The sequence below is a fragment of the Bemisia tabaci genome, chromosome 10 (genome assembly GCF_918797505.1).
Source record: "Bemisia tabaci chromosome 10, PGI_BMITA_v3".
Taxonomy (NCBI): domain Eukaryota; kingdom Metazoa; phylum Arthropoda; class Insecta; order Hemiptera; family Aleyrodidae; genus Bemisia; species Bemisia tabaci.
The window spans coordinates 7,176,824-7,194,219 of NC_092802.1; the positions used below are offsets into that span (position 1 = coordinate 7,176,824).

The 17,396-nt window shown below is 44.5% G+C and overlaps 2 protein-coding genes across 8 annotated transcripts in view; one reads left to right on the top strand and one right to left on the bottom strand.

The window, feature by feature from the left end:
• Positions 1-17,396, top strand: part of kug (FAT atypical cadherin kugelei) — a 517,384-nt gene that overhangs the window by 436,982 nt on the left and 63,006 nt on the right. For all 7 annotated transcript variants that reach the window (XM_019040503.2, XM_019040505.2, XM_072305395.1 and 4 more), the window contains one exon: positions 14,612-14,819. In XM_019040503.2, the coding sequence (XP_018896048.2) occupies positions 14,612-14,819 (208 nt within the window). The remainder of the gene's footprint in view (positions 1-14,611; positions 14,820-17,396) is intronic.
• LOC140225660 (uncharacterized) lies at positions 6,048-7,131 on the bottom strand. Its single transcript, XM_072305272.1, has one exon. It carries the CDS (start codon positions 7,129-7,131, stop codon positions 6,088-6,090), a length of 1,044 nt encoding a protein of 347 aa, XP_072161373.1. The 3' UTR covers positions 6,048-6,087.

Below are 17,396 nucleotides of genomic sequence, written 5' to 3' on the forward strand. Positions count from 1 at the left end.
TTCGCGTGGTATTCAGTCTCCGAAAAGAGGCCCTTGCCCGAAAATACGAAACTTGTCGGTTCTTCAGTAGAACACTATGAATGTCAGGTGCTTAAGTTTTGGGAGTTAAGTATTTTTTGAATTAACACAATTTGTGCCCATCTTTCCAATGTAAACTTAAAAATCAAAAAGTCAAAATGAAAATAAAACATGCGCGTAGTCATATGTCAGCTTCATTATTCACTATTTCATTAGTCATATTTCATTTAATTTCTTCCAAATTCCGCACTGCACGTTCCGAGACGAACGCCTCAATCGACGAAGGAGTCCGTATAGGCAACTATTCGAGCTCGTGGGAACGCGTGTGGTATAACCGCTCAATTGAAGGCGGACCGCGCTCCGTTAGACTAGCTCAACAACTCGGCCCCGTTTATCCCGCTGCCGCTGCCTTGGATTGGCCGCTGCCTTGGATTGGCCGCTGCCCGCCCGATGCTAATATTTCTTCGGACCTAATTTCATGAAACTTATTTTTTCTCTTTATCAGCAGAATATTCTGTTTAAATTTAAAGCAATGCAGTTGGCTTGTTTCTCCTCGAGAAAATAAAATAGAACCGAAAATTTTGAAACACTGTATTGGAGATACGTGGTTTCGTACTTAGAGCATCAACATGCTCTTCACGGTGGCATTGTACATTCATTTTTTCCCCCGAGAATTTCCCCGCGGGCTCTGTAGAGTCCCTGAAAGTCATGAGTTTGCCCGAATCTCGGGTCCTCGCGCGGAGCGAATCATGATTAACCTCTCATTGGCGGGAGTTTCAGGCTGGAAGCTCCGCCTCGATCCGAGCAGTCAGAAGGGATTTAACTGAAGTGTTTACACCTTGACAGATGAGAACGCTCCCGCTCTAAGGTAGAACGCCGTATACGCTTCCGAACATTGCCAAATTTTCTTTGGAAAAATACGGATCTTTCGGGAAACTTGTGATTATTTACCCCCCGATTTTTCCGAGAGTCTAATTGCGGTCTATAAAAACAATCTGAATCTATTTTTGGAGATTTTGAGATGCTTAAGTCACGACACTCATGAAGAGCATCTTTACCTAAGTACTGACGGGAAATACGAGCTGTAAGCTCTAAAATGTAAGCACGGAATAAAAAAAAAAAAAATCTCTTACATGATAATGCTTTTAGCTCATTTGAGAGTACACACTTCAGACATATGACAAACATGGAGAGTTTTAGGGCCCAAAAGGGTAGCCAACCCTCTAAGATAAAAAATGTCACTGCCAATCTTCAGATTCCAATATGAAACCAAGATGGCCAAAAATGTTCATAAATGAGCGTTCTCTCGCAAAAATGGGTGAATTTATGCCAAACGTAAGTTAAATTTATACGTGCTTTGCAAACGACGGATCGTAACAATTGTTATAATAAATCACTGTGTATAATTTGAATCCATAGGTTGGCTGCCCTTTTGGGCCCTGAAAGCTCCATGACCAAAAGCTCAAATTACCGACATATCCGCACTCTTCCTAAATATAGGCACTCTACCGTGGATTACAAAAAAATATATTTGTAAAATGTCAGCTCAGCATGTTCCTTAGTCTTTTTTTGATTAAAAATAAAATTGGCAAGTCGTGATGTAGTCACGCTGATTCTGGCTAAAGCTGTATATTCCGAACTTCGTAAACTGATTGCGGTAAACACACAAGTGGATTGCATTTTGCAAAAAGGAACCAGGAGCATTGTCGTATTGCTAAGATTGTGCCACTCCACCCTTTGCAATAAAACTACTGTAATCATGCAAATATATGGAATTTACATGACAATTTTTGTCTTTTTACAGTTTGTAGCGCGTAAAATAGGAAATGTTTATAGGTGATCAGGTTTTTCTTCCAAGGCAAAAGAATTTGCATAATTTAAGCAACATTGCAATACTCTTGGTTCCTTTTTGAAAAATGCAGTCCAAGTCGTATGGACAGAAAGTTGGAAATGTCGCCAACGTGCGTCAAAATCCAGGAAACTGGCAAAGACTCAATACAGAGAGAAAAATCTCTTTGAAGGAAAATTGTGCTCGAATGAGCTTATTATCTCTGTATTGGGTTTTCTCTTTTTCTGGATTTTAACGCACGTTGGCGACATTTCCAACTTACTGTTCACTGGAAAAAAAAAGTCGCTTGGATCTGGAGTCCAGACTCTTGAAATCAATGACAAGAAAAAATACTCTTGATTCAATCGGATTTTTGCTTAGATCGAGAACCAAGCCTCTTAATTTAAGCGGATTTCCTTTTGATTTAAGCAAAAATCTGATTAAATGAAGAGTATTTTTTCTTGTCATCGATTTCAAGAATCTGGACTCTAGATCCAAGCGACTTTTTTTTTCCAGTGTTTATTCGTGACTTCAATCAAAAATACATATTTATCGGGAAAAATGTCGCAACATTCGAATGACTATACGTCGTTTTTCCTCGACCTGGCAGAGCGAAGATCGGCCGCGCTGCAAACTGATAAATGAGTCGAACTCCCCCCCCCCCCTCTCCCCCTCCCCCGTCCTCCCCCGGTCCTAGCCCAGCCGAACCTGGGAGCGCTCGGAATTCCCTTGATTTTCTCACGGGACTCAACTGCGCTGAAGCTAAAATCAATTAAACCCGATTCGGGATTAAAAAGCTTTTCGAAGTGTGGGTGCTCAGGTGATGTGGTGGCCTGAAAAGGGCCGTTTTAGATGGTGATGAGAGACAGGATGGATGGCGTCTGGAGCGAGCGAAGACTGGAGCAGCGTGACTGGTCTTGACTGACTGGAGGGCTGAGCAAGAGTGCCGTAGGTGGCCGGGGGCGCTGGTCTTATACCCTCGGGGAGCGGCCGTGTCGGCCAATCACGGGCGAGCGCGGGATGCGCCGCGCTGGAGAGGCGGTGATTGGCCGCCACAGTACTCCCCTACGGCTGAGACGGAGTCTCTAAGAAGTTGGTGAATTTTGGTGTGAGCTTTCTTTATTGTTTGACCAAGTCCGGGAAGCGGAAATGCACTTTCCTCCCTGATCGAGTCCTGTATTCCGGGGCTTTGGTCTCCGCTTCGTTGGGTGTTGGGGGCGGGACCGCAGCTGTGGCCGGAGTGGTTTTGGGATGTGCGAGCTGTACAGAGGCTGGTTCTTCGGGTAGGATGTAGGCCGGTTTAAGGCGGTCGATGCTGATGTTGACTTGCCTGCCTTTAATCAGAAGTTTGTATACTTTGTCGGTACGCTCTATGATTTTGTATGGCCCGGTGTAGGGGGGCTGCAGGGACTTGCGGCTTGTGTCGTCTCTGAGGAAGGCGTGGGAGCATGTCTTCAGGTCCTTGAATATGAACGTGTTTGCTGTGCCGTGGCGAGAGGCAGGTTTGGGCCGAAGGTTTGCCATCTGGGTGCGCAGTTTGCTGACGTATTCTGCAGGGTTTTCTTGAGTTGGGTTTGCGACCAGTAGTTCCCCTGGGAGGCGTAGAGGTTCGCCGTAAGTCAGCTCTGCGGGTGTTGCTTGGGCGTCTTCTCTAAAGACAGATCTCATGCCTAGAAGTACTAGTGGGAGAGCTTCTAGCCATGTGGAGTTTGGGTGGCACATGATGGCGCTCTTGAGATGTCTGTGCATCCGTTCAACCATTCCGTTTGCTGCGGGGTGGTATGGAGTTGACCGGATGTGGTTGATTCCTAGCTGTTTCTCCAAGGCTCGGAAGAGATGAGATTCAAATTGTCGGCCTTGATCACTGGTAAGCTGGGAAGGTGAACCGAATCTTGAAATCCAGCAGTTTAGGAGGGCTGTTGCGACTTCTTCAGCTGTGATACCCTCTAGAGGTTGTGCTTCTGGCCAGCGGGTGTAGCGGTCGATGACCGTGAGGCAATACTTGTAGTTTTGCGCCAGAGGGAGAGGTCCGATCAAGTCGATGTGGATGTGCTGGAATCGGTTGGATGGAGTGTTGATGGTGCCTAGAGGTGAGTGTACGTGCCGGGAGACTTTGGCTCGTTGACACTCTTGACAGGCTTGGGTCCATCTCCGACAGTCAATATGCATTTTGGGCCAGACGTAGCGATCGGAGATGAGTTTCTGTGTTGCTCTGGTGCCGGGGTGGCTCAGGTTGTGAAGTTGCTTGAAGATCCTTTGTCTGAGTGGAAATGGGACATAAGGTCTTTGCTGCGTTGTAGAGTCGCAGTAGATTTTGATGTCTGTTCCTGGGACGGGAATGAGCGTGAGTTTGATTGAAAGTTTGTTGTCCTTCAAGAGTTCTGGTAGCTCTGGGTCGTCTTTCTGTGCTGCGGCGAGTGTGTTGAAGTCGATCTGGTTTGTGGAAGTGATCGCTTCGATTCTGGAGAATGCGTCAGCGACGACGTTGGCGGAACCTGGTATGTACTGAATGTCCGTTGTGAACTGGGATATGAATGAGAGTTGGTTCATTTGGACGGGCGGCAGGTTTCCATGTTTCTTGTCGAAGACGTAGGTTAGTGGCTTATGATCTGTATAGATTGTGAAGTCCTGACCTTCAACTGCCGGTCTGAAATGGCGGATTGCTTCGTACACGCCCAGGAGTTCTCTGTGCGGCGTGGGCCATTCCTGTTGCCGTGGATTGAGCTTTTTCGAGAAGAAGCCGAGAGGTTGCCACTTGTTGTCGACGAGTTGCTGTAGACAGGCTCCAATCGATGCTTTCGAAGCGTCTGAGAAGAGGCCTATGCTTAGGGGTGCGTCGGCGCTTGGGTGCGCGAGGAGTGTGGCATCTCCGAGGCTTTGCTTGCAGGCTTCAAAGGCGTCCAGAAGGGAGGGTGTCCAGTGAATCGGTTGATTCCCTTTTATGCCAATGAGAGCTTCGTGTAGGGGTGCTTGATAGTAGGCAGCATCTGGCAGGAAAAGACGGTAGAAGTTCATCATGCCCAGGAATCTTCGTAGACCATGTGCATCTGCTGGAGGTGGGTATTCCATCAGTGCTTTTATGCGGTCTGGTAGTGGTCTGATGCCTTGGGCGGATACTTCGTAGCCGAGGAACTCAAGGGAGTCTGCGAAAAAGATGCTCTTTTTGATGTTGATGATGATGCCGTATTTTGCTAATCTTTGAAAAATTAGGCGTAGATGCTTCTTGTGTTCCTTCTTGTCTTTGGAGGCGACCAGGATGTCGTCTAGATACGGGAAGCAGAAGTCTAGGCCTTGTAGGACTTCGTCGATGAACCGTTGAAAGGTTTGTCCTGCGTTGCGCAGTCCGAAACTCATGTAGAGGAATTCGAATAGTCCAAAAGGAGTGGTGATGGCTGTTTTGGGTACGTCTGCTGGGTTGACGGGGATCTGGGTGTATGCCTTGACCAGATCTATTTTTGAGAAGACCTTACAGCCTTTGAGGTTGACAGTAAAGTCGTGGAGATGGCGAATGGGATATTTATCGGGTATGGTGCGAGCGTTGAGTGCCCGATAGTCGCCGCAAGGGCGCCATTCGTCATCTTTCTTGGGTGCCATGTGAAGAGGTGAAGACCAGGCGCTTTCGGATCTCTTGATGGTCCCCTCATTGAGCATTGCCTCGAACTCAGCTTTAGCGATTCGATATAGCTTGGGTCGGAGGCGGCGAGGGCGGGATGAGACTGGAGGTCCCTCTGTTGTGCGGATGAAGTGCCGTGTTGAGTGAGGAACCTTGTCTGGTTTTGGGCTGCCTGGCGGGCGAGTCAATTCTGGGAATTCTGCGAGGATGCTGCAGTTGGTGGCCGAGATTTCTTTGACGCTAGGTTGGTCGCTGGTTGCTTGACTTCCTTGGGCTGAGAGTGAAGTAACCCCGTCCACGAGCTTCATCTTGTGGCAATCCGGGAGAAGATGGTATTCGGCTAGAAAGTCTGCGCCAATGATGGGAACGTCGACGTCAGCGATGATGAACCGCCAGGAAAAAGCGCGTCGTAGGCCGAGGTTTAAGTTCATGGGCAGGAACCCATAGGTTTTGATGAATGATTCGTTCGCTGCTTTTAGTTCATAGTTTGTTGGTTTGAAATGGCCTGGTAAGAGACGTCTAGGGAAACAGCTTAAGTCAGACCCTGTGTCTATTAGGAAACTGTTGTTGCTGTCTCTGTCTTTAATGAAGAGGCGGTTGGACCGTGTGGGGCAGCCAGCAGCCGCCACTATTGGCTGCCGTTGTCGTTTGTTGAGCTAAGGTATTTGCATGGTTGATGGCACTTGCGAGCCTCTTTTCCGAAATTCTCATGATAGAAACAATATCCTTTCTCGGATTTGAACGGCTTGGGTGAACTATAGCGTGAGCGAGATTTGGAGCGGGAACGGCTTCTGCTTCTGTCAATATTCCCTTCCAGGTTCTTGACTTTGACGTCTAAGAGGTCAAATTTGTGACTGAGGGCTGTTAGCATTTCTTTGATGTCGGATAAAGGGTCAGCGGGTTTGGAGATTTGGTGAACTGAGGGAGGAGGAATGGTTTGATTTGTGGCGGAAGTGGAATGAACGGAGTGGGGGATGGTTTCCGCAATTCGGTCTGCCACATCGGCTATCTCAGTCAGCGTGTTGTTGCTGGGTTGGGCTTGCAAAATGCCTTGCACGTAGGCGGGTAGCCTACTTAGCCAAAGTGGTTTCATGATGTTGTCAGCAATTGGTGTGCTGCCAGCGACAGTTTTGAGTCTGCGTAAGAATTGGGATGGTTTCAAATCGCCGATTTCCTCCTCTTCGAGTAGTTTCTTGAGGCGTGAATTTTCGCTTAGTGAGAAGCGGTTGATTATCTCCTTCTTCAGAGTGGTGTAAGGAATGTTTACACTAGGTCCAGCTCGGATTAAATCGTTTATTTCGACCAGCCATGATCCTTCGCTTTGACTGATAACGGTACGATATTTATCAATCTCAGCGTTTATGCCGTAATCGGCAAAAATGGCTTCGATTTGAATGAACCATAGGTCTGGCATTTCGGGGCGAAATGCAGGCAATTTGATTTTTCGCTTTATGATTTGTTTGTTGGCTGAGGTGGAGAGATTTTGTTCCTCTTCCAGCTTGCGTTTAGCGTCCTTGATGAATTCAAATTCTTGGCGGAGGAGATTTAGATTTTCCTCGAGTAATTTGCAGCGAGAAGAGGACTGAGCTTGTAAAGCTTCAGCGTTAGCCAGGTATTGTTTCACCTTTACTGGATCTTGCATCTCTTCATCGCTTAGAGATGGGATATTCATGATGGACTCCAATTAGGTGTGGCGACTTGAGTAGAAGGTTGACTAGAATAGAAAGTGAGCGCAGTCGGAGCGTAATTCGGAACGTCGGGAGTCACCACTGTGGGTGCTCAGGTGATGTGGTGGCCCTGAAAAGGGCCGTTTTAGATGGTGATGAGAGACAGGATGGATGGCGTCTGGAGCGAGCGAAGACTGGAGCAGCGTGACTGGTCTTGACTGACTGGAGGGCTGAGCAAGAGTGCCGTAGGTGGCGGGGGCGCTGGTCTTATACCCTCGGGGAGCGGCCGTGTCGGCCAATCACGGGCGAGCGCGGGATGCGCCGCGCTGGAGAGGCGGTGATTGGCCGCCACAGAAGAATTAATCGCTCCCCGCGCACACGTTTACGCTGCATCGATATGTTCCGCATCTTCCTCGTGCAAAATATCGAATTTCGATGAATCGACCGTATTGCGAGTGTGCTCATAACTCGACTTCGTTGATTACCTGTCAGAATATCCCGGGGCGATCGTAAAAAAGTCAAGCACGCGTGTCCCTCGAGGGGACGACGGCGCTAGCGGTTTGTTCGAGTCTAAATTAAGACGAATTTTTAAGACGCGTTCATCAATCGTTTATTCAAGCATCGATATTTTGAGCCCCAGTTTTATTGAAATTAGGATCGTGCTGTCTTTTTCGAGCAACATGCGTAAATTCAAAATTTCGGTGTAAAACTCGTAGCTTATGGAAGATGAATAGCTTTAATTGGACTACATTTTGCAATTTGGAACTATAAATTCTAGCCCGGTTTAAAAACAACGTATGTTCCATTAGTTTCCCTATGCACATAAGTATTTTTACAGAAGAGCCAGAATTTATAGTTCCAAATTGCAAAATGCAGTCCAATCATAAGAATAGTATGTGCAATTCAAAAAGATTTAAAAATGTGAATTCCTTACTCTTCAATATATAGTACGATTAAAGTTTATTTCATTAAATGTATTCATAATATTGAAAATTATTAGCTTTGCTTAACCTATAACCTATTTTTTAATTTAAAAGATGTGTGGGCTGAAAAATTATTTTAAAAATTTTCTCCCACATTAATCTGTGGTAAAAAATCTACCCTAAAACTACCGGCAAGTGATAGCAGCCGTCCCCTCCAAAAAAAAAAAAAAACCTGAAATGACACCACATTTATAACCACCGAAAGGTAGCGGGAACGCTCCACAACGAGGCTCCTGAAATGACGGAGCATGCATCCAATGAGCCCAGGTTTCATTTCGATGCAGCTTTATTTAAAGCGCTGAATTATTGTGATAGTCGCGCGCGCGGGGGGGGGGGGGGGGGGGGGCAAAAATCCTCGGAGTGCAAACGTAAGAGAGGTTATTGAGTCAACGAAAATGGCTCCAGCCGACATAAATTATAACGCGGCGGGGTTGCCAGGTCTCGGAAAACCCGAAGCACCCAGAACTGCCGAGCTGAGGAAAAACGCCCTACGAGCATACGGATGTTGCCGAATTTCCTCCCATAAAATATTCATTTATTAGGACATTTATCCATGTGTTACCTTAAAATTTTCAAATACTGCACGGATTAATTTTCAAAAGACTTTCTTTGAAAAATTGGCGGGAAATATTTACAAGTTTCCCTGAAATTTTTCTTTTATCGGAGGTAATTCAGGGTGTCTACACTGGAAAAAAAACACATTGGATCTAGAGTCCAGACTCTTGAAAACATTGACAAGAAAAAGGTTTCTTGATTCAATCAGATTTAAGCTTAAATCAAAAGGAAATCATCCCAAATTAAGAGGCTTGGTTCTTGATTTAAGCTTAAATCTGATTGAATCAAGAGTCCTTTTCCTTGTCAATGTTTTCATGAGTCTGGACTCTAGATCCAATGTGTGTTTTTTTTTCTTTTTTTTTCCCAGTGTACAAGTCCGGAAATAGTACTAATTTTTTATGGGCGGTCCGGAAGTACTGAAAAAGTGCAGAAATTCCTCAAAAAGGTCCGGAATTTTTTTTAATTTTTTAATATTTTTGTCGCAATTTCAAACTTTTTGAAATTTTTCTAATTTCGTCCAACGGAGGTACTGAAAAAGTACGGGATTTTTCTGATAGAGGAGGTACTGAATTTCTTGAGAATGCACTGAAAAAGTACTGTAAAAGTGCTTATTTTTGACCAGCCTGTTTTAGCAGACACCCTGTAATTTTGAAAGCTTAACTTACGAAAATATGAAATAAGAAAGTTTAAGAGTGGCTCCAATGGTTTTTTGGTTGGACTAACTGTAGTTTGGCAACGCCTAAGGGCTCGTATGGCGTTTTTCCTCAGCGCGGGAGTGAGCGCGGAATTCCGGAATTTTCTGCGCGGTCCGGGGACACCGCCAGGAGCATTGATGAGACAAAGCGCATACGGGGCTCCCGATGCGAGATTTATCCCTGCGCAAATCCGCACGTAAACACGTCGTATTCACAACGGTTTCATTTGGCGCGGCTCGGCGGAAGGAAACGAATGAACGGATCTCAAAAACGCATAAATCATGCTTCGGGGCAACGCCACTTACCCGCCCGGGGACTCGGCGTGCGCCCGTCGCGTCGGGTGGGTCGCCAGTAGTGTTGCCGGATAGTGCTGAAAAATCGGTAATTTTCCCAGTGCTCCTGTTTTAGTTTACCGAAGATTCCGGGAGTCTCGGAATTTCAAAAGTTCCGAGAAAAATGCAATTTTTTAAAAAAATACGGAATATGCCCGGCTTTAGTTCCGGAAATCGTCGAATCATCACCTTCCGACCAAAGTATCACAAGCGCCATGCAACGTTCAAAAATTTCCGCCGCTATTTTATTTGTTCACAGGGCAATTGCTCAACGAAGCTGTCCGAAAATTTCACTGGATTTTCTTTGTGCTGCTGATAAAATGCAGTAAAATTTTTAAACAGATTCAAGCCCCGAAATTCCGAGAATATTCCGAAAATAGCTAGGAATTCCGTGACATTTCGAGGAGGATTCCGGGAAAGTTTCAACTAGTGCCGGAAAATAGGAGTGCTGACTTTCCCCCATGTAAAACCTTGAAAAATCCTCACTTTTTGTCGTACAACCTGGCAACCTTGGTCGCCAGCTGCGACTTTGCACTCAGTTTTTTTGGGGGGAGGAGGGAAAAAGAATTTTTACTCGGCAGAGAAATAATCGCGTGTCGTTTTTGTGAGAGTAGCAGGATTAGCTGAAAAAAAGGCAGGTACGGAAACGGATGGCACCCTCACAGCAACCCTTTAATGTCGTCGTGGGTCATGACAGCTTTGGGAAATCAAAATCAAGGAATTACTCACAATACGAACTTAAATGGTCCATTGTGTCCAAATGCAGCATGGGTTCACCCTCGCTGGTCAACCTCTTCTCCTGCAACTTCTTCGCCTCCTCAAGGCCAGACCCGAAACTGGAAATTTTTCCGTTAACGCAGTAAACTTCCTCGTACATCATGATTAGAATTCCGCTCAACGCCGGAACATCCGAAAACGCTGACTAAGTAGCTCGCCCGACCTTCGCCCGCATTACAATCCCCCCCCCCCCATCCCCCGGTCGGCATCCCCTCGCCCAGAGCAGTGAATAAAAATAAAAATGTACATCAATAATACCGGTGCGCCCCGGCAAATGCAGGGATAATGTTATTGCTCTTTTTTCTGTTGCTGCTGCTGTTGTTGTTGTTGTTGCGTAAATAATTACCTGGCTCATCCCTCCCAGCAGGCCCGTCGCTTCTCCGTGAATCCCGCCCCGCGATCGATCGATATTTCCCCATTTGAAGCTGTGTTAAATAATCGATTATTTAGGTGTTCGCTGCGAACACCCTGTTTATCGATACTTTTCCATAGGTTTAAATGGCCGATCAACCGATATATCGCAAAGCACGCCACGCCACGGATCCCGCCACTTTCGGAACGAGGCTCCAACTTCCGGGGAAACGATTTTTCACGAGTTCCGCAACCGTGCCCCCCTGTCCCCCCGCCCGTCTCCGTTAATTCCCCCTTAAACCCTTCTTTGTCCGGGGCAAATGGAAAAACTAATGAAGGACCTGCAAGGGCGTGTTGCAATATCAGGGGTTTAAGCATCCGGAAAAGGCTGGGAAAGTCGGGGAGTTCTGGCCGTGGGTGGTGGAGATGCACTGAAAAAAAGATCTCGGTATATTTACTAAGAAAAGGGTAAAATTACCAAGAATTCAGGGTTCTATTTGATCCCAGTTTTTTCTTGGTAAAATTACCATTTATGGAATGGGTAATTTTACCGAGAAATCTCGGTAAAATTATTGAACTTTCTCGGCAATTTTACTGGACCTTGGTAAAAACGCCAATATTCTTTATCGACTGTGGTAGAATCACCGAGATAAAATGGCAAAGTTACCGGAAATTGATTAACAATAAAAGTGATATTCTTACCTGAAAAAAAAACCAGTAAAAATACCGGTTTTTAGGTAAGATTCCTAGTCTGTCTCGGTAAAATTACCAATAATTGGTAAAAAAAAATGAGATGGTAAAGGTACCAACGGACCTTGGTAAAAACGCCGAGAAGTTTTTTTCAGTGTGGTGCAGATATTTTGTCGTTCCCCCACGAAAGAACGTAACTACATATCGTCACCTTCTGGCCAAAGTATTGTAAGCGCCATGCGACGTTTCAAAATTTCCGACGCCATTTTTTTTTTTTTTTTTTTACACAGAAATTGTTGGTTGAATCTGTTTGAAAAGTTCACTGAATTTAATCGTCAGCACAAAGGAAGCTCAGTGAAATTTTCAAACAAACTCAACCAACAGTTTCTCTGTAAAAAAATAAAATGACGGCGGACATTTTTGAAACGTTGCATGGCGCTTGTGGTACTTTGGCCGGAAGGTGACAATATCAATATGCTCTAAAGTAAACGCGCTTAATAGTATCTCTTAAGAACAATTCACTCTCAATGTCTATTTAAGACTATTAATAAAAATGTAAATGCAGAGAAGAAAATCAATTAGACTGAACCTAATTTTTTAACATTTTAAATGATAAACAATAAGGCATGCAGGATGCGAATACTTCAAAATTTTGCGTTGAAAAAACACAACCCGGCAAGTTTGAATAATCGCGCTAAACTTTGTGGCCGACGTTGCGCCTACAAACCTAGAGGGATACTACAAGCATCGCGCGTCAGGTGCAATGCTTGAGAGTGAATAACTCTACACTCGAGAGAACTATGAACACATGAGAGGAGCGTAATCCGAGAGTTTTGTCCAACTTTGAAGAAAAAAGCATTTAAAAAAATCTTCCTCACGCGCGGAAAAGTTTCCAATGGATTCCTGCACGTGGTATCCTTTGAGATGCGTTTGCCCGATAGAAATTCAATTGGACATCAAAACCTAACAAATCAAAATTCAGTTAGTTAAGATCAAATAAAAAGACCAGGAATGGAATCAAATGAAAATAGCTCTGAAACCATAGAAGTCGTAAACAATTAAGTCCTTTCATCCCCTTTCCCTGCTCAAGCAGCGTCATCTCTCGGCGCGTTCCATCAGGGGGCTCGTAAAAAAACAATCTGTAACTCGTAAAACGCAGTTGATACGCTTTGAAACTTTATTGAGACAGTTGGAGTGGTCTTTTAAGGGAGGGCAATAATTCCTGTTTTTCGCGGTGGCAGCCGCGCGCGGCCGAGTTCTCAAGTCACACGACGAAATTGAAATTTTTCAAAGTTTTAATCGCTCGCGGAATGTAGGCCGCCGCACTGTGGATCGAGTCAATTGGAGAAGTCGGGCAAAATCTGGCAACTTCAGGGTGTCAACAAGTCCGGAATTTCCAGAAAGTCCGAAATAGTACTGATGTTTCAAGGGCGGTTCGGAAGTACTGAAAAAATGCGGAAATTTCGAAAGAAAATCCGGAGTTTGTTTCATTTTATTCGGAATTTGAGCGAGAAATTCAAATTTTTGAAATTTTTCGCATTTCGTCAGTTGAAGGTACTGAAAACTTACTGTAAAAGTACTGATTTTCGGCCAGCCTGTTTTAGTAGACACCCTGAACTTTGAAAGCTTATACTTTCGAAAATATGAAATAAGAAAGTCCAAGAGTGGTTCCAATGGTTTTTTCAAAAAATTTCCGTTCAGAATTACCCCTTGAAATTGAATTTGTGACTAAATAAACATCAAAATTTGAAATTATATCTAAAAATTTCATGTCCGACCTCTTCTATTAGCTCGATCCATTGTGCGGCGTTGCGTTGGGGAATTAGAGTCCGGAGATGGGAGGGTTGTCGCCTTTGATTAATTGAATTCTCAACTTTACGGAACTCAAGAAGCGTCGATTTTATTGTTTCATGATGAAGTTCGTTGGATTCCGAGCTTGGTTTCGCGCCAGTGGCGTGGCGTGCTTTGCGATATATCGATTGATCTGCCATTTAAACCTATGGAAATGGATTGATGAACAGGGTGGACGCTCCGAAAACCTAAATAGTCGATTCTTTACCATAGCGTTAAATGGGGACATATAGATGATCGATTATTCACGCCTCGCCACTTTTTCACACCAATGGTAATTCCTTTCTACTAGGGACGGAATATTTTACAGACCTCACACTAATATTGTATAGAAGTTATTCCAGGGTTCAACATCTAACACTTTACTTGAGGCCCTATGCTCGATGGCTGATGAGCGAGCGATGTGTTAAAAAATCCGTTTACCAAACTGAAACTAGTTCGGCAAACTCATTTATATTCTCAATTTCGCAAAAATTTCTTTAGAGCCGTAAAACTAGAAGCAGTAAAGAAAACGGTCCTTTTCGAGAAAACAGGAAAACTCAGGGATTTCTATAGAAAAACTGAAATTAATTCCTCTCGCTCGATTTTCTCTGTCCTCTGTCCTGTAAATTACGTTTTTTAACAAGTTCTACCCATTAGCATGTTACCCGCTTAAAATTTCTGGATCATTAATTTATTATTTTCGAAACATTCAAATCATTCGATTATCGAAATAATTCGCACGTCCATACAACCATTCTATAAACTGATTGCGGTAGACGCACTCATACGACAGTACGTTGGAGTTTTTTTGCCAACGTGCGTTTACAAATTCAGCATAAAGCTGAAAATCTCAATACAGAGGGAAAAGCTCATTCGAGCACAAATTTCCCTCTTAGAGATATGCTGTTTGGAGCAACACTAAATACGTCCATTCAGGAAGGCAACTGAGGATGGCCCAACAAGGCCGAAACGCGTCTGAAGTTGCCTTCCTGAATGGACGTAACTAGTGTTGCTCCAAACAGCATATCTCCTAGATGTGCTCGAATGAGCTTTTCCCTCTGTATTGAGATTTTCAGCTTCATGCTGAATTTGTTAACGCACGTTGGCAAAAAAACTCCAACATACAACCATTCTATCTTGTTTTCTCAAACAAAAATGTCTACTTTATTGGTATTTTTGTTGATATTTTGATGGTATTACATGTAATACCAATGGATGTCTTTTTACAAGGGACTGAAGGCTGATTCGGGTGTTGAACTTGTGTTTCAGGTGTTCGTGGCGGTGAGCAACGTGAATGACAACGTGCCCCTGACGGAGAAGCCGGCGTACACGGCCTACGTGCCCGAAAACTCCGGTGGCGGTTCACTGGTGCTCCAGCTTTCGGCTTCCGACGCGGACCTGGACCCCGCCCAGAACATCACCTACCGCATCACCAGCGGCAACCCGGAGAGCTTCTTCAACATCGGCCATACCTCAGGTACGAACTCTACCTCACCGGTCAGCGGGTTGATTATTGAAATTGATAGACAAAGCGATAGACATGGGACATAGGGAACATGGAGAGATCCTATAAGTTGAAACGGGTGGCTGTTATAGACTAAGGGGGAAACGGGGAGATCTGCTTGGCGCTTTTTAATTTTCAGTGAGCTCTATTATGTCCGCGGGAACAATCAGAACGGGGAAAACGAGGAAATGTGAATTGAGTTTGATTTTCTGTAGATTCGTCGCCAGATGCACCGCCCGCGCGACTGTATGACGCTGTCGAACCTAAATCTGATCAAGTTCAAAGTTCCAGCCGGCTGATTGTTGAAATTTATATAGAAAACGATAGACATAGAAGATACAGGGAACATGGAGAGATCAGATTGCTTTAAACGGGTGGTTAATTGTTATTAGACTAAGGGGGAAAATGATGGACTAACTATAGGGTCTATATCGTGGGTTAGATACAGGGAATACAGGGGAAGATACAGGGAACATGGAGAGATCCGATTGGTTGAAACGGGTGGTTAATTGTTATAGACTAAGGGGCAAAATGATGGACTAACTATAGGGTCTATCGTGGGTTGCCGTTAGTTAGTCTCCTCCTTTGTCCATCGCAACCACCCGCTTCCACCAATAGGATCGCTTTAAATTAAGTTTGTCCTCGTTGTCTATCGCTTTGTCCATCGATTTCAATAATCAGCCCACAATTTTCCTGATGATTCGCAGATCTGATTCATTTCTCGAGCATGATTATTAATTCTCTCTTAAATAAAGTAGTGTGGAGCAAACCACTAGTCCTCGCAATGGTCTTGAAGAAGAAGAAGAAAAAAAAATGCGACAAAAATGTACCCAAAAACGGTTTGCAGGGGGTGAGTGTATGGTACGTGTGGACTTAAAATCGCGAAAAATCAAAATCTTGGCTGATCCTAATTTTGAGATATCGCAATTTGAAACCTCCATTGGAAATGCAGGTTTTCTACTAATATTGATCCGCTTTTTTAATTTTTTCTCGTTCGATTCATGTCGATCAGAAATATACTCTATCGTAACATGCAGACTACCTACCATACTCTTTTTTTAGTAACTGAACAATTCGCCTTCTGTTGCGTCCGCAGCAATTGTTGTTACCGACATGTTGTGCGTGCATATCTCAGCGCATTACATACTTGACTTTCTGAAGGCGTTTTATGTGCGAAAGTAGAGCACCCTGTTGGAGAACAACGGAAGTGAGATTGAATGAATCGCTCAATCCCTTCTTTGTTCGTTCTCCGACAGATGGCGCTACTTCCGCACATGAAACGCCTTCAGAGAGTCGAGTATGTAATGAGTTAAAATCAGCACGCACAACATGTTTGTAACAACAATTGCTGCAGACGCAGCTGAAGGCGAATTGCTTTCGCACCTAAAACGCCTGCAGAGACTCAAGTATGTAATGAACTGAAATCAGGAAGCACAACATATTCGTAATAACAATTGCTGCAGACGCAGCTGAAGGCGACATTTTCAGTCAAAAAAAAGAGTATAATAAGTAGGTAGTCTGCATGTAACAACAGGGTATGCATTCGATCGACATGAATCGAGCGAAAAATAAAAACGTTAACCGATCAACACCGATTCAATGGATGAATAAAAAGACGGATAAAAATTAGTAGAACACCTGTATTTACTTTAAAAATTTCAAATTGCGATATCTCGAAATTGGGATCAGGCAAGATTTTGCTTTTTCGTGATTTTAAGTCCACACGTACCATAGACTCGCCGTCTGCAACCCGTTTTTGCGTACATTTTTAGGAAATGAAAATAACGCTCCCTAATCTCTTTTTACCTTAAGTCCCGCCTCGAGAAATCTCACCAATGAGCGATTCCTTCTCCTTCTCCCAGAGCATGGGTTCAAATGACCAGTCCAAGTACGGCGAGACAAAGGGTCTGCCAAACTTTCCGCGCATCGAAAAAAGAAGAAAGAGGACGGAAAAGTTATAATGCGATTGTTTCATTTTTTCCGTACATTGCGTTCTCGCCAATGCCAAGCGCAGCGCGACGCGGTGGGGGTGGGGGTGGAGACGGCGGCATGAAAAGCTCCAACTTTAACGAAGACCCGACGCGCGCCGAGTAACTTTTCCGATTTGAATTGCGGGGCAACTTTTCGTCTCTTTCAAATTGACATGGAGCTCACAATCAGTTTACATTAGAGGTTTTCAAAGCAGTCGCATTGTTCGCCAACTTTTCCGCACCCAGCCCCCCCCCCCCCCATTGCGGGTCGGAGGTCGGAGGGATCATCCCTGCTACTACGGTACTGAGTACTGACTGGAAGCTCAAGATACTCGCAGTTTTTGACACTGTTTGTACTGCACTGAAAAAAAGTATGGTGACATCTACTATAAGTCTACTTGGTTTTTTTACACAGTGATCCTATTTAGTGAAAACAACTGGAATTATAGTAGTATTCGCCAGAACTCGGCTGATACTTACCGTAATACGGTAAATGCTACCATAAAGTCTAGTGTTGACTACCATACTCGGATCTCTGTGTCAGATCATGGTAAAAGCTACCATATTTTTTATCAGTGTG

Bases quoted from the DNA above. Each gene is read 5' to 3' on its own strand.
- LOC140225660 (XM_072305272.1), bottom strand. From the start codon at position 7,131: ATGAATATCCCATCTCTAAGCGATGAAGAGATGCAAGATCCAGTAAAG.